This window comes from Geotrypetes seraphini, chromosome 15 (assembly GCF_902459505.1).
Source record: "Geotrypetes seraphini chromosome 15, aGeoSer1.1, whole genome shotgun sequence".
In the NCBI taxonomy this organism is placed as follows: Eukaryota; Metazoa; Chordata; class Amphibia; order Gymnophiona; family Dermophiidae; genus Geotrypetes; species Geotrypetes seraphini.
Window position 1 is genome coordinate 22042800 of NC_047098.1, and position 27150 is coordinate 22069949.

At 42.3% G+C, this 27150-nt stretch overlaps 1 protein-coding gene across 2 annotated transcripts in view; it reads left to right on the plus strand.

The window, feature by feature from the left end:
• The window catches only part of C1QTNF12 (C1q and TNF related 12), a 98857-nt gene extending 85088 nt beyond the window's left edge, over positions 1-13769 (plus strand). For both annotated transcript variants that reach the window (XM_033922972.1, XM_033922973.1), the window contains 2 exons: positions 10760-10838; positions 10989-13769. In XM_033922972.1, the coding sequence (XP_033778863.1) occupies positions 10760-10838; positions 10989-11087 (178 nt within the window). In that variant the 3' untranslated portion in view covers positions 11088-13769. The remainder of the gene's footprint in view (positions 1-10759; positions 10839-10988) is intronic.
• The last annotated feature ends 13381 nt before the right edge of the window (positions 13770-27150 follow it).

A 27150-nucleotide genomic window follows, 5' to 3' on the forward strand; every position in this document is an offset into this window, starting at 1 on the left:
ATCCTAATGTCCATCTTGGATATAAAGTCTTATGAAGAGATCCAACTCCTGTGGTATAAAAGTAGGATAAGTCTAGGAATACCTAGACTGTTCCAACTAGGATCCCAGTTTCGGCATCCGTAGGTGCCTTTATCAGGGAATGAATGGACACTGCCGTAGGTGGAACAAAGCACAAACTGGCAAGCAATGTAGGTAACTGTGTTAATTGCGAAGTAGCGTCTTTGGAAACCTAGACGCTACTTTGCGATTACAATTACCTACATTGCCTTCCAGTTTGTGCTTTGTTCCATCTACGGCACTGTCCATTCATCCCCTGATGAAGGCAACTATTGATGCCAAAACTGGGATCCTAGTTGGGACATTCTAGGTATTCCTAGACTTATCCTACTTTTATACCACAGGAGTTGGATCTCTTCATGAGACTTTATATCCAAGATGGGCATTAGGATATAGACCTTGTTCATAGTTTTAGACCATTTTATTATTTATACAATAAAGTAGCTGTTTGGTTGAATATTCAACATCTCGTTTGCCTCTTTCCATTGTACTTCCAAACCAATTGAAGGCATTTCTTGAGAATAAACAACAAATACAGGTTCCGAGTGAGGGAAGTAAATGGGAATTAGTTTTTCTCTTTTTTTTCAATTAGAAGTGAGATGTTAAGCTGATTGGAAGCCTTTTTTAAATTGTAGGATTATGTTTTTCTTCTTAAGTGGAGCCTCTTTTCCTAAGGTTTTTTCCTTCTTTCATCCCTTATAGTGGACTTTTTAGTTTGCTTTAACAGAATCGATCTGTGAATTGTGTTACTTTTAGTATTATTGGTATTGCTATATGATTTCCATTTCCTAATGCATGGAATGTGCAACTGTTAATTAAAATTGAATAAATGATAATAATAAAAAAGAATGTTCCTCTGAGATATTAACCTAATGGGATTCTAGCTCTGTAGGAGAACCCAAAGTGTTTTTTTTTTTTGCATGTAATCCTTAACTAGAAAGCGTGGATGCATCTGCCTTCGTGGGAAGGCTAGCAAGATGGATGTAGCTGTTTTGGACAGCATCTCCATTTATGAATTTGTGACTAAACCACTGATCATAACTCCAACAAAGATCAGCTGTTCTGTGTCTCAAGGCTGACTCTTTACAAAGAACCTTCGTCCCTCACAATGAAAGATAGAATCACAGAAAGCATAGAAATTGACAGCGGATAAAAGACTGTTTCAGTGGTTCCCAACCCTGTCCTGGAGGATCACCAGCCAGCCAGGTTTTCAGGATAGCCCTAATGAATATGCATGGAGCAGATTTGCATGCCTGTCACCTCCATTATATGCAAATCTCTCTCATGCATATTCATTAGGGCTATCCTGAAAACCTGACTGGCTGGTGGTCCTCCAGAAAGAAAACAAAAGAGAAACTGCAGACAATAGTACAAGATGCAGGCTATGTTTCTTGTTGCGCATAGACAAACCACCTTATTCCAAATCAAAGGACCCAACATGGTCCGTGTTTCGAACAACACGCCTTCTTCAGGGGTCCCTAAGTAGTGATGGTTTTGAGCAGGGCCGTAACAAATAAACATAAACCTGGTTCTAAAAAAATATGAGAGGTCTGTACTAAGTGACAAACTGGACATGGTTGGTAAACACTGGACTATATGGCCTATTTAGTTTGCCCATCCAATACCATCTGCTGTTCTTTACTCTCCTTTAGAGATCCTAAGGCGTATTCCATGACTTCTTGAATTCAGATATAGTCTTCGTCTCCACCGCTTGCATCAGGAGGCTGTTCCTTGCATCCACCGCCCTTTCCATAAAGAAGTATTCCCTTAGATTACTTCTGAGCACGTATTGCAGAAAGGCTCAAATCGGCCGTCATTAAAATTCAGTTCCAGAATGCATTCTCGGAACTGTAGCCTGGTATGGTGACAAGCAAAGTCCCAGTGTGCTGTGCCGTGATGTCTAATTAAACGAGGCTTTGGTTAGGTGAGAAGGCTGTAAGTTGCAGATCTTCCCTGGCATGGAAATGTCTTTCTTTGTGATTATACACGCTATAAAGCTTAATCCATGAAAGAAATCACACAAAACATTCTAAAGCCCCTTGCTAACTTGAGGTACAGTATATCCTCTGCTTCTGCCTCACAGGGAAAACTTTAGATGACTGGTTTCTCTGTAAAACCTGTAAAACAAGGGAGTGGGGCTCTGATTTTTATATTTATTTATCCATGAGTGTATCAAAGATCAAATTATATCCTAGTATTAAGAGACTTGAACCAGTTCCCGCTATACCTGGACCAGGACAGCGTAAAGGGGTTTTCACGGGAGGCCTCCAAGCAGAGAATTTAAAGGCACTGTACGGCCTTAGCTTTTCCCTCGCTCAGGTCATCCTCCAGGTTCCACACTGATCTCATACTGTTAAAATGTTCCATTCATTAGGGCTCCCTCTCCACCCTCCTTTGGGCTGCAGGATATATCAAGGGGGGGCGGGCCTCATTTTGCAACATAGTCAGCAGCCTTTTGTTCAATTTTAACAAGAATTTGAAAAGAGATTTTTTTTTGTTGTTTTTTTTTTTTGCTGCATGACCTGCACAGTGATCTGTCAGGCTCCACCCATGCCACATTGCTGACGGTGAAACCTGACATGCCAGTACACCCTCAGGTGCCAGTCAGAAAGCAGAAAAATGTATTTATTTTAAGATGCTGTATTTAACAATTAGCGCAAAGAATTGTATTTCCAGCTTCGTGCCAACTGTGTGTCAGATCTATGATGCTATCTTTGGGCCTTGCCGGCGTTTTCCCGATGCCAGCCTTTGCTATCATGTTCCTTAAAATCTCTCAGCTCAGAGCAGGTGTCCTCTAGCATCCAGTCAGCCAGACCAAGGAACTTATACCCTGGAATTCTTTTTTACCTTTGGGGTATCGTTTTTATTTGCTATTAAGATTGTTACTTTTTATGTATATGGTCACGTTGGCGTTCAAAACAATAGGTGAGATGTCTAAGGTACACAGAAGAACAGAGAAAAAAAAAACAAAAGAGACAACCTGTGGTGCTCAGTCTTTCATTCATGTACAAGACCCGACATGTACGTGTTTCAGCCCTAACTTTTTTGTTTTACCGAATCTCTGCAAGTGTTTTCACACCACGTTTTGGGCATCAGAGCCCACCTTTTAGAATCATTGTCTGTGACTTTGAACTGAATTATTTCAATGTAAGACTCCTGAGGCAGGCCTTAGGACCGAAACACGTACGTGTCTGATACGTGAATAAAAGAGTGAACACCACAGGTCACCTCTTTTGTTTTTTCTACCTTGAGGAGGTAGAATCTCCTGTTTGGGTGTAAGGTACACAGATGACCATTCATGTTGAATCAGTTTTCAATACCAACTTTAGGTACTGGTCTGCCACCCATACAGTTAGGGAGGCCAGGAGCTGCAGCCACAGCTGCACAGGTGATAAGCTCCTAAACATAGAAACATGATGGCAGATAAAGGCCAAATGGCCCATCCAGTCTGCCCACCACAGTAACCATTATCTCTTTCTCCGAGAGATCCCACGTGCCTATCCCAGGCCCTTTTGAATTCAGACACAGTCTCTGTCTCCACCAACTCTTCTAGGAGACTGTTCCATGCATCTACCACCCTTTCTGTAAAAAAGTACAGTGGTGCCTCACACAACGAACTTAATTCGTTCCAGGAGCAAGTTTGTTATGCGAAAAGTTCGTTATGTGAAACGCGTTTTCCCATAACAATACATGTTAAAAAAAATAATTCGTTCTGCAGCATAAAATATGCTAAGATGACATAAAAAAAGATAAATTTGTCAAAATGGTGAAAATGGTGGTCTTGCTGAGGCCAAACTCTTTGACGAGGTCACACTGTTTTACCCCACATTCACTCCTTCTAATTATTTCCCGTTTCATTTCAACAGAAATCACCTTCCTGCTTTTTTTAGAAGCCATGATATATAAAAAATATTGAGTTTATCTTAAAAGGACGACTGTATACAGTGAGAGAGGGCAGTTAAGCGCAGTGACTAACGACTGCCTGCAGTGCCTGCGCGGAAGGATGCAATACATCGGCAGCTCGGGCGACTTCGTTGTGTGAAACGAAGTTCGTTGTGTGAAACGAAGTTCGTTGTGTGAAACGAAGTTCGTTGTGTGAAGTTCGTTGTGTGAAACGAAGTTCGTTGTGTGAATCAAGACATGAAGTTCGTTGTGTGCAGCGTTCGTTGTGCGAGGCGTTCGTTATGCGAGGCACCACTGTATTTCCTTAGATTACTCCTCTTAACTTCATCCTATGCACTCTCATTGCAGAATTTCCTTTCATATGAAAGAGACTCGACTCGTGCGCATTTACAATATGTAGGTATTTAAACGTCTCTATCATATCTCCCCTCTCCCACCTTTCCTCCAAAGTATACAGATTGAGATCTTTAAGTCTGTCCCCATACACCTTATGATGAAGACCACATACCGTTGCAACTCCATCCTTTTTATATCTTTTTGAAGGTGTGGCCTCCAGAATTGTACACAATATTCTAAATGAGGTCTCAGCAAAGTCTTATACAGGGGTATCAATACCTCCTTTTTCTTACTGACCATACCTTAGAGATGTTTCAAAGATAAAAGAAACATTGATGCACTACTAGACAATGACCTAGCTAGAGAATGATACAGGACAGATTTATCCTTGTCCCCACAGTTAAGCCTAAGCCCCCTAGGTTAGTTAAGATGAGGGCCTCTCTCAGGGCAATTGTCACATATCTTTCTCGTAGGAGGAGAACCCCCATTTCCAAGATGAGGTTCCTCTTCTCCCTTACCAATCCCCCCCCCCCTCCTGGTAAGGTCCGTTTTCCGTTCAAAATAGTAAGTTTGCTCTAGGCAAACTAATATGCAAATCACTCTCAGTTAGCCCCACCTTGAAGCCTACAGTCGGACCTAAACTCAGGCTGTTTTTTTTATATTGGTTCCCCGAAGAGACTTCCTCTCAAATTCCTTTATTCCTGGTGATAGAATGTATACCCCGTCACACAGTTAAATGGTGTATTCAGTTTAAAATCTTAACCCTTATTTTTAAAGCCATAAATAATAATGTACCATTTCAAATAGCTACTAATCTACATATTTAATGCCCACCAAGACCCCTACGCTCAGCAGATAAACTGTTATTAGATGTTCTTCCTTTCCGACATATTTGGTTAAAAAAATATTGGTCAGTAATGTTTTATGTGGAAAGAACAAAAGCTATAGAACTCTTTTCCATGTGAACTGTGTGGTATGAGTTATTTGCAATTTAGAAAACTTCTTAAGGATGTTTTGTTTACTGATAATAATTTAGGTTTGTCTTTTTATGGCATTTTTTTGTTAATTTTATTCTTATGAATGTTCAGTTGTAAACCACCTAATTATAATACATGGGACTGTGCAGTCTAGAAAGTTTTTTAAATTATGTGGCAATAACAGCCACTGTGATTCCTCAGAAAAATTCTCTCTCTCTATCTATATACATGAGGTCTCATCAAAAAGTTCCAGGACTGATTTTATAAAAATGTATTAAATAATCTTACAACTTATTCCATTGGGTCTCCTTCAAAGTACTCCCCTTCCCTACGTATACACTTTTCCCAGTGTTATTTCCAATTCTAGAAACAGTCCTTCAACACATCTTCAGGAATCGCTAAAAGTTGCTGCATCGAATTTTACTTTATGTCTTCAATGGTGTTGAACTGCTTTCCTTTCATAGAAACATGACGGCTGATAAAGGCCAAATGGCCCATCCAGTCTACCCATCCGCAGTAACCATTATCTCTTCCTCTCTCTAAGAGATCCCACGTGCCTATCCCAGGTTTTCTTGAATTCAGACGCAATCTGTGTCTCCACCACCTCTTCCGGGAGACTGTTCCACGCATCTACCACTCTTTCTGTAAAAAAAAGTATTTCCTTAGATTACTCCTGAGCCTATCCTGAGCATGGATTTAAGTGTAAGAAACAAGAAGTCAGCAGGGTAAAGTCAGGAGAGTAAGGTGACTGTGGAAGAACTGTCATCGTGTTTTTGCGTAAAATTTGCATTTATAACACCTACTACGACTCATGATATGTTCTCCATAAGCCACTTTCAACATTTCATAAGTTTCTGTAGCGGTCTTACCCAACTTAAAACAGAATTTCACTCTGTAGTACTGTTCATTGATGTTGCACGTGATGAAAAATAGCCAATCATTAAAACACACTTGCACAAAAACCGCTGGAGATGAAAACAGATATCAACAAACGGAAAAAAGGAGGTTACTCGTGAGGTGGCAAACGCTAGGAAGTTCTTTTTCACCCAGAGGGTGGTGGACACATGGAACGCGCTTCCGGAGGCTGTGATAGGCCAGAGCACGTTACAGAGCTTCAAAAAGGGTTTGGATAGGTTCATAGAGGATAAGGGGATTGAGGGGTACAGATAGGAGTTGAGGTAGGTTATAGGAATAGTGAGGTTTCAAGCTACTCAACGCCACCTAGTGTGTCTAAAAAGAACTTCCCATTGGCGTGCAGTTGAAACTGTCCTGGAAACTTTTGAACAGACCTCATATATATAAATATGCACGAGGGGGCTGCTGAAAAGTTCTCAGTCCAACAAAGTTGGCGCAGTCTCCATCGAGGGCTATACACTTAGTCCAGTGATTTTCCACTTTTTTTCATTCTGTCAGAAAAATATGGAATGAAGAAAGTGGAAAATTGCTGGTTGGGCTGAGAACTTTTCAACGGCCCCCCCCTCGTATATATAAATTTTTTTTTTACTAGTCAGACTGTTGATTTACTTTGAGATATTTTTGATTTATTAGACTCTTGAGGAGAGGGCACAGTTAGGCTGCCCCAGGCCCGAGTCTTCAAAGAGATGTTATTTTTAGACATGCTGGCGCTGGGGCCAGTGTCATTTAATACTTTTAAAGTGGGAGAGATGGGCAGCTGGTGCCACAAGTTTCACAAGAAGAATCTGAAAAAATAAACAGAGAGACCTTTGCTCTTATGTCAAAGACTCTGAAATCTCAACAACTTCTCTACTGAGGTGCTGAAAGTTTAAATCATAAAAGGACTTGTAGTACTTATCAGGGATGTTTATCATTCTTTATTTCACAGTTTTCTTATGTTCTTTCTCCATCAATTTCTCTTCGTCTTGCCCTTCTCCATCTTTCTCTCTCGTATGTCTTTTTCTTCCGCCTGCTCCTATGGTTTTCATTTTTTCCTCTAACAGGGCAGAAGTAAACGGGAAGTGCATGTGTTTTAGGCCTAAATTCACTAAATCTTCTGATCCTGTCCTGACGATCGCAAAACCAGTTTTACTGGTTTTGCGATTGTTCCCCAATCTCCACCTGATTCACTAAACAGCTTCCCGATCAATCTCCGATCCGACCCACCCATGCAAATGAGGGGAAATGGCATGCAAAAGTAGGAAGCCATCGATTCACTAAGCAGAAGAAGAAACACCGATTGGGTTTGCCGATCTGAAAAGAAGCGACTGCCGAGGGCCAGTCGCTTGCTATCCTTGCCGACTCTCCTGCCCTCTTCCGCCCTGAAATATCAGTATCGAGGTTACAACCCCATATAAAACAACCGTCAAAATTAAAAATAAAACTGTAAAATATCTTTACATATTCATAAGAATTCCTTTTTTATATATTCTGTAACAAGCACATTGTGAGCCTGTGGTTTTAACCCGCAGGTTCGATAATCTGGCTACACAAAATAATTCACTGCTTCGGTCAGAAATCATTCCTTTTAAAAAAGGTCCAGCTCATAGGGCCAGCAAAAATAAACTGCAGCCACGCCTTCCTCTTTCTTTTGAGCTCGCTTGTGCTTTGCTGCCAATGACGTGCGGGAATAAACCCCGCCCACTAACTATACAGTAAGGGTGAAGTAGTTAGCGCATGCGTAAATTGCGTCAGTAAACAACAAGGATACTCTGCGCTTGTGTTTCAATCACTCGTACGGCGGTCATTGGGATCACTATAGGGCGTGCGTCCGATCAGATCATTTGCATGTAGAATCTGTAGGGAATTGGTCGCTCAGCAAAGCTCGTCCAAGAATCACCCAACACCGATCCAGATCGGTAAGTTTAGTGAATCTAGGCCTTAGTCTCTTTCATAGGCAAGAACAAGCACTGGTTCATTGTATGATTCAGTTTGACCCCCATTAGAATGGAAACCTGTGTCAGGATAAATGTAATTGCAGTGTAGACCCGTATAAGAAGATTGGAAATGGCCATATTGGCAATTCTTGTTTATATATCAATCAATCAATAAATGTACCTTGGAATCCGAACTTAAACCATTCCAGAGCCCCATTTGAGTTCCAAGACAATTTTTCCCGTTGAAAATAATAGAAACTGGATTAATCCATTCCTTGGGCCCACAAACTCAGATTTTCAAATAAATTTAACAGCAAGATAAGGCCCAAATGGCAGAAACAGCAAGATTGGGTTCCCCTGGCAGAGGCAACAAGATCGGGTCCCCCTGGCAGAGGCAGCAAGATCGAGTCCCCCTGACAGAGGCAGCAAGATGAAGCCCAAATGGCAGTAACAGCAAGATTGGGCCCCCACCGGCACAGGCAGCAAGATCGGCAATGGCAACTACAAGCGGTGCTCAGCCCAAAGCTTCCCTCCCAGGTGGAAACAGGAAGCTGCGTCAGAGGGGAAGCTTTGGGCTGAGCAACGCTTGCAGTTCCCATACGTTCGGATTCCAAAGCAGCGTTCAGATTCCGGGGCAAAATTTAATTTAAAAAAAAGTTCGGATTCCAAGTTGTTCAAGTTCTGGAGTGTTCGGATTCAAGGTACTACTGTATATACATTTATCTTAGGATAAATGTAATTGCAGTGTAGACCCATATAACAAGATTGGAAATGGTCATATCAGTAAGTCTCCGGATCCGTGGAGTGGGTCCATGCCTTGGACTCCTCCTCCCGGTTGTCCGATGGAGGCAGAGTGCTGTATTCTTCGGGAGCTGCCCATGAGCATCCCGCCGCCCACCGAGAGCAGTGCGGCCCGGCGCTGGATTGTTCTCTCTCTGTGCATCTTCTGCCTGGAAGCGATGAGTCAGGGCTGCAGCAGCTGGAAAGCCCGAGCTGATATCTGCCTCGTCTGGACTTTTGCCGTTGAGATTATTTAAAATATGCTGAGGCAACAGAGCCGCTTCAGGAAATTGGACTTCTGCCAGACTTATTTGATTTTGGTTTTCAATTTTTTTCTTAGTTTATGAATTATTTTAAATTTTATTCCATTGTTTTTACCCCAATTCTTTTTATTTTATTAACTGAATTCTATTGTTTAACGGTTCCTCCCTTCTATTCCTTTTTACATATTCCTTTAATTCATTTGCATAGATGGTGCTCCTATCTATGAAATATTCTACCTGCTTCTCTCCTCTCCACTCCTTCCTGCCCTCCATAGCCCTCCCTACCCTCTTCTAGCCCCTTCCTCTGTAATGTCGTCAGACAGAGATTGTATCAGGGACTGGAGAAACATGTATATTACTGCTTGTTAAAGGTCTCATGTAAATTTCTGCATCTAGCCCATTATTTCTCAGACTTGGCACCTTCCCTTTAATCCTGCATTCAGCATGCGATCACCTGAGCTCCTCATCCTGCTGCCCATTTTTAAAGAACTGACTCATCCCCTTCAATGAAAGAAAAAAAAAAAATCCACCCTATTGGTACTTCATGTTCGCAGAAAAGAGAAGAGAAAGGCATGGAGCCCTCACTAACGCTAGCCATAAAATGAGCTAACCTATTATTCCTTCTCAGACTATGCACTAAAGCCCCAGAATTAGAAAACTATGTGCTCAGCCTTCAGGGCTTTTGTACACTTTTTAAAATCTGGATTTAATAACTAATACCTTCGTTACCACTGGATTTAACCAAGCAGAGCAGTGATAACTATGAGAGAGTTTGCACACAGCTTTGCTTTTTTTTTTTTTGGGCACTACTCTTTTTTTTCTGCACTGGGTAGGCCTTATTGGTTCAGAAAATTATGTGCAAAATCCACGCTTGAATTTGCACTAACCCCCCCCCCTTTTACAAAACCATAAGGCGTTTTTTAGCGCCGGCCACGGCGGTAACAGCGCCGACGCTCATAGGAATTCTGTGAACATCAGAGCTGTTATCGCCACGGCCGGCGCTAAAAACCATGCTACAGTTTTGTAAAAGAGAGGGGGGGGTTAAGTTTCCTATACTTTATTACATCAGCTCCCATGTGTAAATTTCAGTACTGGAACAAAAAAAGGATTCTTCAGGCCAGTGTTAGGTTTCATGGCTACCTGTGTTTGAAAATTTAGGGTCTTTGTACTAATGCTTAGCATGCGCTAATGGGTCTTAGCGACAATGGCAGAAAATAACGTTCTAATGCCATTTAAATAGCAACGTACCCCCCCTTTTACAAAACCGTTGAAGCGGTTTTTAGTGCAGAATGCTCTACGCTGCTCCCGACGCTCATAGAACTCTATGAGCATCGGGAGCAGCGCAGAACATTCAGCACGCTGGCCTGCACTAAAAACCATTTTTGCAGTTTTGTAACCGGGGGAGGGGGGGATAGTAAATGATGGCAGATAAAGACCAATATGGTCCATCTAGTCTGCCTGGTAAGGTGGCTAGAGTTTCTCCATGCAGGTTATATGTCCTTGTTTAGGGTTCTTCCTGCTAAGCATTAGTAAAAGTGGCCCTTAGTCTTGTCATCTTTCCTGCAAAAAATAGGGTTGTTAGATATATGAATTTTTCTGTGTTATGTTTCAGGTCATTGGAAGTGATTACAGGCTTGGAAAGCAACAGCAAAATCTTCACAGTCTGTGTCAATGGATTGCTGCAATTACAGGTAAAGGTGTTGTAAAAACAGGTCCAAAACAGAAATACAAAATAGAGTCATAAAGCAACAGATACATTTCTGCATACTTCACTATACATAATCTGTTCTATGTGTAGCCTCTTTTACGTCTAAATGAAAGGCCTGTGTTTGCATTTCTAGGCTGGCCAATACACGTCCATATTCGTGGACAACAGTGCAGGAGCAGCAATCACGATTCAGAATGGCTCTGATTTCATGGGCATGTTCCTAGGGGTATAACCCAGACATAGTGCGCAAGCGAGAACAAGAAACCTGAACTGAGGCTCCAGGCAACTAGGACTGCTTCAGTTTGAACGTTGGGTGCTTCGTCAAGTCAACTGCATTCTCAACCGATTGAAGAAAAACAAGTCCTTTGGAAACCTCTAAGCTGCTTCCATAGTATATTTTAGTTCAGCATCATTTACTTTAAATGTAATAAGAAAAAGAAAATCTCCTGCAGATTATTTAAAGTGCCAGAGTTTCACAAAACTTTACAGCCCATGCACAACACTTTGGCATGGGATCTGATTTTTAAAAAAAATATATATCTGTATAATGAACAGAATTTGCTTATCAGACAAGGATATCTCAGAACTAATGGTTATTGAAAGCAAACTTGAGATATTTTTAAACAAATCTTGCAGGGAAATGTGAATTTTGGACTCGGATGCTGGAGTTGGAGATTCTTTTGAGTGTCTCGCTATGGAGAACATGGATTTGAAGCTGATATGTGGCTTGTGACTGACCACTAGATGTTGGAAGAACTTCCTAATTTGGTGTTGTCTTGGAAATCATCCAGAAAAAAACCATCAGCAGTTCAGAACTGGACATTATCTGTCATATTTTATGACATGATAGACTTAAAGGGGACAGTACGCTGCTTTTATTTGGTCTACATGGGGCCCTGATGTCTTCATCAGAATTCCGACAGCGATATGAGAACATCTCAATTTGATTGCTGCATCGAGCATCACATGATCTGGCTTGAATGCCGTGGGCCAATGAAAATGGCATCAAAGACCCAAACTTGTGGTGGTGAACAAAAAAATTGTCACATTTGGGAAAAGGAGCAGAATGCTGGCCAACCAGTCAACTTCCTGATGGGATTGGGAAAATGAAGTGAGAAATACTAGGAAGAAGGGATAGAGGATGGATTCTGACCTGACAAATAAAATGAAAGCCTTTCTCCGGTGCCTCACCGGTTATCGCATCCTGCAACTTGATGGCTCAACATACCCTTTGCCCCGTGGTGATATTTTTTTTTTCCAGGTCATTCAAGTCACTGACTTGTAACCTTTTCTCACTGACCCAAAACCTTTCTGAACTTGCTTCCTTCTATCCACTGCACCTGAATTGAAAGGTGGAACCCCTCCTTATCCTGTGCAGTTGGTTTTTTTGTTGTTGTTTTTAAGAGAATTACCACTGCCTTTGGCTTCTGTATGCGTCATTTGCAGTTCAATAAGAAATAATGTATCCACCTTATAATGAAATTCAAGAAACAAGCAATAAACAGCAGGATAAGAACTGTCTGCAGGGGAGAAATTACTACCCTAAGTCCTAGACTTTCTGAGCTCCTATCCCATTATGCAACTTTCTGGAAATCTTAGTCCTTTTCCCAGCAAGAATTTCCATAAGGTCCTGAGAAAGGAGCTTTGTGAACCCTACACACTGACCAAATAAAGAGGGCGACCTGAGTTTGATTTACAGGGGGGTAAGACAAGATAAGAGATGATGACCATAAAACACAGAATGTCTGTAATATAAAACATTTAAAGCATATTATATAACAAAGCACTTGCTACCCATAAGATAAAAGAAACGGGTTCACACGGACCTGCTGTGTGAGCTGCAGCGGCCTTTAGCAATTTAACCCTGCATTCCCCAGCTCAGTTTCTAAAGCACTGCAATCATTGAGTAGCTTAGTTAAGGTAGAGTAACAGTGATGAGGCATTCTGGACTTTGTAGTTCATTTCCTTCACTTAAGGCACTTGAACTACAAACTCCACAAGGCTGAGACTGAGAGCATCAGGTCAGTCCTTCCATTTCCCTCTTTTGGGGGGAAAGTTCAAGTTGGGAACTCAAGGATTCTTCTGTTCTCTGAAACTAGGACATTAGCAGATGACAGAACACCTGGGAGGGAAGTATTTAAGCCACTGGTACTTACCAAAGCCCTCTTGCTCACTCTTATGAGGAGGAGAAAGTATACACAGGGGCCTTTGTGAACCTCTCTTTACAACTAGAATTATTGAGAGCCTAGAATGATACCTTTAAGATCTCCCTATGCCTTAAATTGTGGGTTTAGGAAGGATTGGTTCTTATTAGAGCTGGATTATGACGAACAGAGGACCATGCACTGTATTTGCCTTGCATGTAAATAGTAGCCCCGCTCACTGAATAGCAGCAAAGCTTATTTGAAGTAAAAGTATCTGGTGTCTGCAGTGTTGGACAAGTAATATATTACTAAGTAATATTGTATGGCATGTTGTGTATTATAATTTAATATACTTTCCTGAGGAGATAACAAAGCAGTGAACAATAGACAATAAAATCTGAGAGGAAAGAGTCAAAGGAAAGGAAATAAATTGAAGGAAAGGGTAAGAAAAGTAATCATACCAGTAATATATTACTGGCATCACAACACTGGTAATATATTACTTTTAAAAGTAACACGTAACCAATGTTGGGTAAATTACTTTCCAAAAGCAATATTAAAGTCTTTAGTTTCATTAAGAAACTGGAATATATTACAGTTACTGTGAAAAATAATGTATTACTTGTAAAAGTAATATATTACTTAGTGACATATTACGCCCAACTCTGGGTGTCTGTCTTTGCAACTGCTGCAGCAGCTCTCTGCTGTGTGTGTCTTTGTAAGCAACATGTGCAGCCCTTAGCTCCTGAATAAAAATATGTGTTATCATAGCCTCTGCCTCTTCTCACTGGTACTGTGTGACAACACAACAAGAGCAAAAATCATTACAGCTAGAGCAGTCAAATTATCTAGTTCCAGCAGACAGAATTCTGTCCGGTTCTAGATTTTTGACAACTCCATTATGAGACTTACGGCACTGATTTCAATGGGTAAAACCAGGGACTACAAATACCATCATATGTTGGGATACAAGTTCAAAACCAGGACTGGCCAAGAAGTCTCCCTCCTGGAACTGAGTACTTTACCAGCTCTGTAACTCAGTGGTTCCCAACCCTGTCCTGGAGGACCACCAGGCCAATCAGGTTTTCAGGATAGCCCTAATGAATATGCATGGAGCAGATTTGCATGCCTTTCACTTCCATTATATGCAAATCTCTCTCCAGGACAAGGTTGGAAACCAGTGCTGTAACTAATGTAATACTGCCCTTCCAATCCACTTCTAGTTTTAAAAGTCATAACCCTATTCCTGGAGCTGTTTTGCTCCAGATGAACAATAAAGCCTGAAAAGCATTTTTATAGCAAAGGTGCTGAGGTCAGCCTGGACCAAGATGAGTTAGAACAGTGGTTCCCAACCCTTTTCTGGAGGACCACCAAGCCAATCGGGTTTTCAGGTTAGCCCTAATGAATATGCATGAGACAGATTTGCATATAATGGAAGTGACAGGCATGCAAATCTGCTCCATGCATATTCATTAGGCTAGCCTGAAAACCCGATTGACCTGGAGGTCCTCCAGGACAGGGTTGGGAACCACTGAGTTAGAAAAGAAGACTTGAGCTTTTACATGACCCACAGAGATACTTTATACTAGTGGTTCTGAACCGTGTCCTAGGGGACCCCCAGCCAGTCGGGTTTTCAAGATATCCCTAATGAATATGCATAAGACATATTTGCAGGCCTGTCTCCTCCATTATATGCAAATCTCTCTCATGCATATTCATTAGGGATATCTTGAAAACCCGACTGGCTGGGGGTCCCCTAGGACACGGTTCAGAACCACTGCTTTATACCATTCCTGTATATCACACTGCCCTCTTGATGCATCTAATACAGGGCTGCCCAAGTCCGGTCCTCGAGATCTACTGGCAGGCCAGGTTTTCAGGATATCCACAATGAATATGCATGAGAGAGATTTGCATACCAAGAAGGCAGTGCAGGCAAATCTTTCTCATGCATATTCATTGTGGATATCCTGAAAACCTGGCCTGCCAGTAGATCTCGAGGACCGGACTTGGGCAGCCCTGATCTAATATATGTAGTATTAATTTCAAATGGAAGAAGTGGAACAAGTCCCATGATGTGCTGGAATGCAATTCAGTCTCACTGCAGAAACTAGGTGACATGACGGTAATGAATAAGATAGGGTTTGCAAATTTGATCATGTTTCCCCCACTTCTGTCCAAACTCCACTGGCTCCCAGTAATTCCCAGGGTTCATTTTAAATACGCCTGCCTAGCTTTTAAGATCCTGCACGGCATCCTCCCTCCCCTAATTCCACTATCTTGGAACTCCTTGAGTCCCGATACCACCAGGTCCACCCAAAAATTTAAAAGTATCTTCCCCTCGGTAAAAGGTATCCTCTATGCGGGAAGATTAGGGAAATCTCTTTTCTTCAGAATCACAGGGCTTTGGAATAACCTTTCTGCCCCACTACGGAATCTGGGCTCCTTCCAACTATTCCGAAAGCATCTAAAAACTAGGCTATTCACAAAAATGTAAGGCTCTCTTCCCACCTAAATTCAACCTCCAACCCCATTATGCTGTTCCTTCCTTATATTAAGCTTTTAGAAACCGTGCCGAGCTCTATAATTATGGAGAGAATGCGGTATATAAACTTAAGGTTTAGTTTAGAATAAAAATAAGACTAGGTAAAAGATGCATTTGCATGCACTGGAGACCCATTATACACAAATCTGTCTCTAATGCATGCATATTCCTCCCTTCCAGATTTTCTGACCGTCACAGTAGTCTGATCTTGCCGCGTCTGAGTAAGTGAAATAAATGTTTCAGCCATCATGTTGCGGCTTTCTTCAGGATGGCTGGGATGTCAGTTCCACTTACTCAGATGTGGCTAGACCCGGACAACTGCCAACAATCAATCCAGCTAGCTGTTTGGTAGAAGCAGGATAGATCTAGCAAACTCAGGTTTATTGAGTTGTTCTTGGACTACAAGGAATATATTTCATGAAGACAAGAGGACCTGTGACAGGTATACTCATAGCCAGTTTGGATGCAACTGGAATATCTGAATAGTGAGCCCTGATGGATGAGCGCTGCAAAATATTTTTTTAAATTCCAAAAACAATTGCAAAGCGCGAGGCAATAAATTTCATATTACAAAACAGAAAGGTGACTAAGGAACAAGGCTACACCCGTATACAATCAGAATATTTTGAAGGAAATTATCAGTGCTGTAGATGAAGGGGATTATGCATCTTTTCATTTCCTGTGCTGCCCTTCATGAGCAGATATCAAGGTGGTTTACAATCAAATCAAACTGCATTAAATGAATAGGAAAGCAGACAAGGGACATGAAACGATGCATCAGCACAATATGGTCCAGAGGGACCTCTATGCCCCATCCAGCTGCACTTACTAAACAGGGAAAGTGGAAGGAAAAAAAGAAGGGTTTTTAGACCTGCTCTAAAATATCTGTAAATTTCTCAGCCTCAAAGTCTCATAATGCAGGTGATTTCCATGTACTTGGTAAATGGGTTGTCTGAAAATTGCCCACTCTCCCTATAGATAAAGGATTGTATATTAGAGAATGACACGGGGCCAAAATTTTCCCCATCCCCGCAAATTCTTTTCCTGCTTCTTTCCCATTCCTGCAAGCTTTATCCTCATCTGGTCAAGCCTCAAACACTTTAAAATCAAAAGTAGCAACATTCTAGAGCTCAAATTGTGATGTCATAATGCCTCATTCCACCAATGCTTAAGCTCCGTCCTCATCTGGCCAAGCCTCAAACACTTCAAAATCATAAGTAGCAACATTCTAGAGCTCAGATTGTGATGTCATAATGCCTCATTCCACCAATGCCTAAGCTCCGTCCTCATCTGCACAAACCTCAAACACTTTAAAATCATAAGTAGCAACATTCTAGAGCTCAGATTGTGATGTCATAATGCCTCATTCCACCAATGCCTAAGCTCCGTCCTCATCTGGCCAAGCCTCAAACACTTCAAAATCATAAGTAGCAACATTCTAGAGCTCAGATTGTGATGTCATAATGCCTCATTCCACCAATGCCTAAGCTCCATCCTCATCTGCACAAGCCTCAAACACTTTCCAATCATAAGTGTTTGGGGCTTGTGTGCTTAAGGCAGAGCTTACAGGAATGGGGCAGGAGCAGGGACAGCGACAAAACTCATGGGGACAAATTTGTTCCCGTGCCATTCTCTACTGTATATACTGATGGTTCTTTGAGTTTGTTTGACTGTCAGGACCTATTTTGACAGCATCTGCTCTTTGCTGCCATCCTCAGAAACTGCTGCCATGGGCGACTGCATAATCTGCCTGCATACCAGCCCTCTATTTCCCTATGACTGTCTCATAAGCTCAAATAATCGACTGCAACTTATCTGTTGAGTTTGTATTTACTGTTCAAATATTTCTAAATCATTGAATGAACAGAGAGTTTAATCACATGGCTTAGCCTCTATTTCAGTCACAATACGTAGCTTTCAAAGTAACACGTTTCATGCCAATTTTGGATCATTTAATGAACACCTAGAGGCCGGTAGAACATTTTTAGCTCCGGGCTCAGGTTACTGAACATGATGCATTTTACATACCAGAAGAGACTCGGGAGGGAGGGAGCTGAGCTACAACTGTGACCAGAAATGTGATGAAACTTTGGGAGCCTGACCTTTTTGTACACCAGTACACCTTCGTTTACTAACTCCCTCTATTGTGAATGAAAAGGTTGGAGTGCCTTCTCTAAAGAAGACCATAGCTAGGGTTACCAGACATCCGGGAAAACTTGGACAGGCCCTCTCTTTAGAGGACTGGGCGCCTAGAGGGATTTCCAAAACCCGGCAGTTTGTCTGGGTTTTGGAAGCCCTGAGCTTGGAGTCTGCGTCTGAAAGCCGTTGCGCATGCACAGCCATCACCGCGATGATGTCATAGGCATGCATGTATGTGACATTGTGTCAACGTCCACGAAGGCTTCCAAATGCGGCCTTCGAGCTTGGGGGAGCAACGGAGTAGAGCCGGCGGTGGAATGAGGTGGGACTGGGGACAGAACGGGGGCGGGGCCAGGCGTCCTCCTTTTTCAAAGAGGAAATCTGGCAGCCCTAACCCTAGCCAAAGCGGTTGCCTGAGTATTTCGCTCACATTGGAGAAAAGATGCTGCAAAGTGGGATGGCAATGGAGGGAAAATGCTGCACTTCGGGGAGCGAGGAATAATTGTTGGACATGGGGTGGAAGAGAGGAAGGGACACTTGTCACAAAGGGGTGGGAGGGATAAATCCTGCATATGGCGAAGAAGACATGCATGGAGAAGGAAGATGAAGAAATGTTGGACATAGGGTGGAAGGGAGGGAGAGATGGTGCGTAGGGAGAGAGAAAGAAATGTTGCACATGATAATGGAGGGGAGGAATGGAGAGATGCTGCATGGAGGGGAATAGAGAAGTTTGACCCAGGACACAAGGCAGGGAAAGAAAGAGAGAGAGAGATGGTCGACAGTGGAAAAGAAACAGAAATATTGGATATGACAGTGGAATAGAGGGAGAGAATGCTGCATGGGGGAGGGACACAAAGGAGGGAGAGAGATGTTGGATATGGAGTGGATGAGAGGGAGGGAGAGAGGCACAGGAGATGGAGGGAGAGAAGGAGGGAGATGTTGGATCCAGGAGCAGAAGGAAGTGATGGTGAGATACCTGGCAATGGGTGTGAGGGAAGAGATTAGGAGAAATGCTGGACCATGGGAGAGAGTGTAGCAGGGAAGAGAGAAGGGTCAGGCAGATGTCAGGTTATGAGGGTGGAGAGGTAAGTAAGAGGGAAGCAGATGCTGGACTATAAGGGTGGAGAGAGAAAGAACCTGTGAATGGTGGAACCATGAGGGAGAGGCCAGGAGGGGGAAGAAAGGATGTAAAGGAAATGGATGAGAGGACAGTTATTACAGAGGGTAGAAATATGGACATGGGGAGTACATTGAAACTGAAAGAGAATGGAAGGTTAAGGAAGGACTAAGATGGAGAATAGGAGAAAAGATGGAAATTTGATAGGGAGCTGAAAAGTGTAAAAGAGAAGAAAGGTAAGAAAGAGGCAGAAAAGAGCTAAAAATGAATGATCAATATATCAGAGGTAGTGAGGAAATAGAAAAGTGGAGAAAAGACAAATGGATAGCAACATGAAGAAGAATAAGCAAACAGACAGGAAAGCAGAAAAGAGAAACTGGAAGCAACATGATAGAAAAATAAAAGGTCCAGACAACGAAGGTAGGGAAAAACCCCCATTTTATTTTGAATGTTTTAACTGGAATATGGATAATAATTAGCAAAAATATTGTTTAAACTTTGACAAATAAATTTGCAAAAATTTGCAGCATTTGCTAATTTTGTGCATAGAATTTTGAATTTTCTAGCGCAGAATTTTGAATTTTTTGTACTGAATTCCACTAGGAGTGGAATATGTAAATTATCCTCCGAATTGACTTAGAATGTTGGGAATATTCCTAGCTATGAGTTAGAACAGGGGTAGGGAACTCCGGTCCTTGAGAGCCGTATTCCAGTCGGGTGTTCAGGATTTCCCCAATGAATATGCATTGAAAGCAGTGCATGCAAATAGATCTCATGCATATTCATTGGAGAAATCCTGAACAACCGACTGGAATACGGCTCTCGAGGACCGGAGTTCCCTACCCCTGAGTTAGAATATGGAACTTGCCCTTCGTATTGGAGCTGGGATATTTAGCATGCTCCTAATCATGGGTTTGAATAGAGCAGGGGTAGGCAATTCCAGTCCTTGAGAGCTGGAGCCAGGTCAGGTTTTCAGGATATCCACAATAAATATGCATGAGATAGATTTGCATCTCAAGGAGGCAGTGCATGCAAATCCCTCTCATACATATTCATTGTGGATATCCTGAAAACCTGACCTGGCTCCGGCTCTCGAGGACCGGAATTGCCTACCCTTGGAATTGGGGAATGATGTTGCTTAAAATGTTTAGAAAGTTTCCAGGAATGGGTTAATAGAGAAAGTGCTCCCAGTAATGAGTTAGTTTGAAATGTTCCCAGTAATGGGGTAAAATGTGGGAAATGTTTCCATGAAAGGCTGTAATGAGGTGATGTTCTATATAAAAAAAAAAGTTCCTAATTTAATAGAAGTTTCAGTGGATGTAGGAAGGGAATGGTTTAAAGCAGGGATCTCAAAGTCCCTCCATGAGGGCTGCAATCCAGTCGGGTTTTCAGGATTTCCCCAATGAATATGCATTGAAAGCAGTGCATGTAAATAGATCTCATGCATATTCATTGAGGAAATCCTGAAAACCCGAATGGATTGCGGCCCTCAAGGAGGGACTTTGAGACCCCTGGTTTAAAGCATAGCGACTCCACCCACCCACCCCCGCCCTTCCCCCAGCCTCTTTTTTAGAAGTATGTCTGATGGTATGAGGAGCTGGCAGCATCTAGCTTAGCTTGTTTAACAAACTCCCCTCACTTGATGTCTTTTCCATCTTTTAATAACTAGTGATTCTTTAGGGGGGTCATTAGAACAGTTTGGCCACGCAAATGGAAACTGGGTTACACAGACTTCAGGGCAGAGCATAAAAGTAGTGAGATATCTCCAGTTGACAGCTGATGTGCTGCATTGTTTCATTACTGGTATTTTAAAAGGACTCTTCAGATTTCAGGTTGTGTAAATGGTTTTGCTGTCACACTCCAGACTGACTCCTCGCATATTTATATTGGATTAGTAGCTAATTGCCTTTCTTCGCTTGATACAAGCACACAAGATGTAAACTCCCTTTTCCCCCCGTAGTGCTCTAAACTTTCAACAAGTTACTCATTTGTCTTATAAAAACTCTGTTATGGAGAGAAAGCAAGGCTATAAATCACCCAGCTGGGGTGCTGAGATCATGCCCAAAATCAATGCATTTGCAAACATTTTTATGGGAAGCTGCCACTGAACTGCAGCAGAAAGTTTGGGGGGAAATGATCCTGTTTCCCCCCCCCAATTCCACCTACCCCATTATACACGCAATTCTTTGCACTCTCAAGGCCTTATGAACATTTGAAGAGGAGATGTGTGTGGTCTGCAAAGCTCACACGTCAACACCTTTGGCTAAGATTTATGCATAGTCTGCAAATAATACACCTACCACCCTCACCAAAAGGATTGGTTCACATGAGCACCAGTTTAGCCAATCATCAGACAGATTTGTCACATGGGTGCATGTTTGTGTATTATGGGTTAATTGCATTGGCTGAAATGCCACTACATGGGCAGACTATGCTGCTTTTCAGGAGCCAGCTATTAGTGATCTAGAGCCATTACACTAAGGTCATCTATGAATCTAGGGCCCGATATTTAAAATGATTTAAATGGCTTGGAGAGACATCTGGCCATTTATTTTGCATCTCTGGACTAGCCGGATGGTGTTATTGAAAATATCCAGCCAAGCCAAAACTGACTATGTTGGGGACATTTGGGGGTGGAGCCAGCACTTGTCCAGTTAAGTGCCAATATTCAACACTTAACCGGCCAAGGTAAGCGCATAAAAGTCAGTCCTATTTTAATGCAGTTCACTATATTCAGTGGAATGCTGAATATTGCACGTATTTCTCTGAAAATCATTCGTAGAATTAGAATTCTCGGTGTAATTTTAGATGATAAACTGACGTATCATGATCATATCAGTCAAGTCGTGAAATCTACCTTCTACAGTCTCCGCCAAATACGTTCAATGAAAAAATTTCTTTGTCCAAAATCTCTGAATATTTTGATACATTCTTTAGTAATTTCAAAGTTAGACTATTGTAATGCCCTATTTAACGGAATAGCACAAAAAGAAATCAAGCGGCTGCAGATCGTTCAAAATACCTCGATTAAACTGATTGAAAACGCTAAGAAATATGATCATGTTACACCATTACTCCGGAAAGCTCATTGGTTGCCAGTTGCACATCGAATTATATATAAATTAAACCTGCTCACCTTTAAATCAATAACATCAAAGACTCCAGCTTTTATTTATAAATTCTTAATTCCCTATAAAACTTCAAGAATATTACGATCAACTGATCAACATTTATTAGTTGTCCCATCATTAAAAATTATAGGCACACGACGACAGACCATTTTTTCTGTTACAGCCCCTCTAGCCTGGAACTCTTTGCCGATTTATCTGAGAGAAGAAAGAATTTTAGATAAATTTAAGAGTAATCTTAAAGGATTTCTTTTTAAAGATGCTTTTAGCGATTAATTAATTTTATATTTTAACTTTTTTAATCATTTTAAATTCACCTACCTTCCCCATTGTTCTTATCCTTAAATGTCTCTATTATATTAAAATGTATTTCTATACCTCATTTTACCCATTGTTTTCAAGTTTGTATCGTTATGTCATGTATTCTTCGGATACTTTAATGTATGTTAAATTACTATAAATTTATCTAATTTTGTAAATACTGATGTACATCGCCTAGAACTTTGAATAGGCGATTAATCAAATTTTATAATAAACTTGAAACTTGAAACTTGTAACCAGCTATGGGGCCCTTATATAAACCTATGGCAAACTGCCTTTACAAGGAACTTTCCCATGCGCTAATGGCCACGTACTAATATTGCCATTACCACATAAGCCCTTACTGCCACCCATTTTGTACATGGTAAGAGCTCACATACCATGTACATGCTAATCAGTTAACATGTGGCAATGTGCCTGCGCTAACTCATTAACAGAGACACACATGCTCTCTACCCTCCCAGATACCCTCCTTGTGGGGGAAAAATAGATGTTATTATTAGCATGCCAGTAGTGCATAACCACCACAAGTATTACGTAATGCCTCAGCATGCCCCATGGTACATCATTTCAAGTAGAGAATAACACGGGGACAAATTTTTCCCCATTCCTGCAGGAACTCATTTTCCCATCCCGTACCCATGAGTTCTTTTCCTGCCCCTGCCACATTCCTGCAAGTTCTGTCCTCATCTGCACAAGCCTTAAACACTTTCAAATCCTAAGTAGCAACATTCTAGAGCTCAGATTGTGATGTCATAATGCCTCATTCCACCAATGCCTAAGCTCCGTCCTCATCTGCACAAGCCTCAAACACTTTAAAATCCTAAGTAGCAACATTCTAGAGCTCAGATTGTGATGTCATAATGCCTCATTCCACCAATGCCTAAGCTCCGTCCTCATCTGCACAAGCCTCAAACACTTTAAACTCATAAGCAGCAATATTCTAGAGCTCAGATTGTGATGTCATAATGCTTCATTCCACCAATGCCTAAGCTCCGTCCTCATCTGCACAAGCCTCAAACACTTTAAAATCATAAGCAGCAATATTCTAGAGCTCAGATTGTGATGTCATAATTCCTCATTCCACCAATGCCTAAGCTCCGTCCTCATCTGCACAAGCCTCAAACACTTTAAAATCATAAGTAGCAACATCCTAGAGCTCAGGTTGTGATGTCATAATGCCTCATTCCACCAATGCCTAAGCTCCGTCCTCATCTGCACAAGCCTCAAACACTTTAAAATCCTAAGTAGCAACATTCTAGAGCTCAGATTGTGATGTCATAGTGCCTCATTCTGCCAATGCCTAAGCTCTGCCCTCATCTGCACAAGCCTCAAACACTTTCAAAGCATAAGTGTTTGAGACGTGCAGTTAAGGCAGTGCTTACAGGAATGGGGCAGGGACAGAGACAAAATTCATGGGGATGGAACGGGAAAATTGAGTTCCTGCGGGATTGGGGAAAAATTTATCCTCTAATTTCAAACTGCAGGCTTGTGGATTAAGCAATAAAAAATCACTCACTTTCACTTTTGAGTACATCTCATCAGCACACAGTTTGTATTACTTAATCCACAAGCCTACTTATAGGACCTATAGGGACCCCTGAGGAAGACAATAGTGACGAAACACGGACTGTGTTGGGTCCATATGTTTGCAGTGGTTCAGGCTCTAGACATTTTTAAGTGGATTACTTACTTGTTCTAATAAAGCCTTCATCTTGGACATCAACTCTCCACAAGCTCTAACCCCTGTGCCACACATTGCCATACCAAGAAACAGTAATGTATGTCATGGCCCTGTAGGAGCAGATCACTGGAGAACCTTACTGTGCTTTACATTTAAAGAATGCTTTTCTGTTTATTTTCTTCCCCCTACCTGTGAATGGAACAGGACCCCAATCTCATACTAATAATAAACAGTATTTCCTTTTACTTGCAACCACTGTGTCTTTCCTGGTGGGTCCAGGCCCTACACATTACCATATGCCCCTTATAAATATTTGGACCCTAGGTAGGGTTACCGGACGTCCATGAAAATCTGGACATGTCCTCTTTTTAGAGGACATTTGTCCGGGTTTTGAAAAGCCCTGACGAGCTCCGGCCGCGTTTGGAGGGCTTCTGAGCATGATGTCACCCACATCCGTTCATGCTCCAGACCCTCCCGACAAGGTTGGAGCTTGTCCGGAAGGAGGTTTGGGGGTGGGGGGTGGGTAAGGCTGGGACCAGAACAGGGTGGAACGGTGTGTGTGTGTGTGTGTGGGGGGGGGGGGTCATGTGTCCAGGGGTTCCTGAAGAAAAATATAGTAACCCTAGTCCTAGGCACATGCCTACTTTGCCTGTGCTTTAATCCTTTACTCGTATCTTCTAAAAACAGGGGTCTCAAAGTCCCTCCTTGAGGGCCGCAATCCAGCCGGGTTTTCAGGATTTCCCCAATGAATATGCATGAGATCTATGTGCAGGCACTGCTTTCAATGCATATTCATTGGGGAAATCCTGAAAACCCGACTGGATTGCGGCCCTCAAGGAGGGACTTTGAGACCCCTGTCCTAAAACAATAATTATAACAAGTTTGTTTGTCAGTCCCAATTTTCTCAGTTTCTAACAATGCACATTATTAGACTAGTCTTTAATAGAGACACAGAGCACAACTAGTAACATCAACTATACTTATTTGTATACCTGTGGGTGCTGGACAACCCCAAAGCCTTTCACATTGCTTGACAGCATCACAAGAATATCATAGCTGCCCTAATTGTCTAGTGTATTTAGCATCGGTAAAAGGGCCTCATTGCTCGAAGCAATAATGCTCAGATTTTGCAACAAAAGCATCCAAGTTCCACAGCCAGGGACTAAGCTAAGAAATGCCAGAGCAGAAGGCTTCTTATCAGGGATTCTTACAAGGAGACAAACTCCAGCAATAACTAAAATATTTTCTTTGTTTTAATAAGCCCTGCCATTTATATCAACGGGGCGCATAAGGAGACAGTAACTAAAAATACCCTTCAGATTTGTCAGACAAGAAGTCTCTGTGTGTCACTGAAAACTAAACAAAGCCTGTCTGATATGCTTTCTCTTCTAGTGCCAAGGGTAGGTGAGAGGGAGGATGTGGGGCTGAGAGGAGAGGTAGTGAGGATGTTGGGTGGGAAAGATCAGATGAGGAGAAGGATGTGGAGCCGAGGGTGAGGGGAAGGCAGGGTAGGGAAGTACCTATGGGCACATACTCCAGTGGGGCAGTCATCATTCTGTATTACCATATGTACTTGAATATAAACCGACCCGAATATAAACCAATCCGAATATAAACCGAGGTAACCTTTTCCCCCCAAAAAGGAGGAAAAAAGGTTGATTCAAATATAAACCGGGTGGGGGGGGGGTGTTAATATTCAAGTGCAGTGCTTTGCCTTGCCCTACCCTGCCAGTCTCGGCAGCCTGTTCCCCCCTCCCTCTCTGCTCTACCAGGCTCTGCATTCAGCCCCTTCACTCACTTCCTCCCCTGCCCTGCCAGGTTCTGTCCCCTGCCCCCTCTCCCTCTCGGTGCCTTTCAGACCTCCACCGGGCCTGCCATAAGTCCTGTGCTCCAGTGGTGGGCCGGGACAGCAGGGATCCCTCCCACCTCCTGTTCCAGCTGATTCTAAGAATTTTTACCTCCCTCCCGCCTCCTCCATGTACCTTTAGAATCCCTGGTGGTCCAGCAATGAACTGCAGCATGAGCGACCTTCCTTCACTACTGCCTGTGCAGAGCTGCTAGCTGATTGGCTGCCACTTTAGCATCACTTTGCTCCATTCTGCTGTGTTCAACGGCCATTAATCCATTACAAATCTGTGAGGTCCCTTGTAGGGATGTTCAAGTCATCTCTTCTCTACATACTGCTGCCTGCAAGAAGGTCACCATGGCCCTATCCAGGAGGACTCAAGCTATTGCACCATCTGGCAAGAGAAAGACTATCAAAAGAAAAAAAATTGTTTACGCAAAGACACAAATCTTTCTACCACCGAGGTTCCAAAATACAGAGCTTTTTCCTTATTGTAGTATAACAACCAGTGACTCAGTCAAGTTTCCTTATCAATCTTATTTGATCTCCAGCCTTCTCCTTATTTGTTTATAACTCTCCTAGGTTTGCTTTATTCATTAACTGTCTTTATGAAGATGTGGCATGACAGATCTTCCTGAATTCCGGTGCTAGCCTGGCACCTACCTATCTTTATTGGAGAATATTTAGCTGTAAAGTAGAGCTTATCTTTCTTGAATGGGCCCTTTCGGACACATTCAAATCACATTTGTCTCAGTTAATGATAACCCATAAACATGTTGGTCTCATGGCTACTTCCTTCAATTTCAATAAGGTTGTGTGGAAGAAGCAAGAAGAACTACCCTAGGGCAAGTCTTATGCCAGTCCTCAGGACACACCAAGCCAGTCAGGTTTTCAGGAGACCCTCAATGAATGTGCATGAAATAGATTTGCATATGATGGAAGCAGGCATGAAAATGTACCCATGTTTCATGCATCTTCATTGTAGGACTCCTGAAAACCAGACTGGTTAGGAGTGTCCCAAGGATTGGGTTAACAACCCTGATTGTTCCCAATTGTGTAGATCTGGGGTGCTGAACGGGTAGAAATTAGGGTTGTTTCAGGGAACTATCACTCTATTCCGTTGACCCATGGGTTCATGTTGGACAACCATTGGGACACTCATCTTACTCAGTGGCATAGTGAGGGTGAGAGGTACCCTCCCCTGCCCTCATCTCTGTCCCTCCTCCGCTCCTGCTTGCCACACCCCCCTCTTTCCTTTCCCTCATACCTCTAGTTGAAGCGCCCCCCCTCCCTTCCCCCATACCTCTCGTTGAAGTTGTTTGAAATGGTCAACAACATGCTCCTTGCAACCCCGTCGGCATTCCCTCTGAC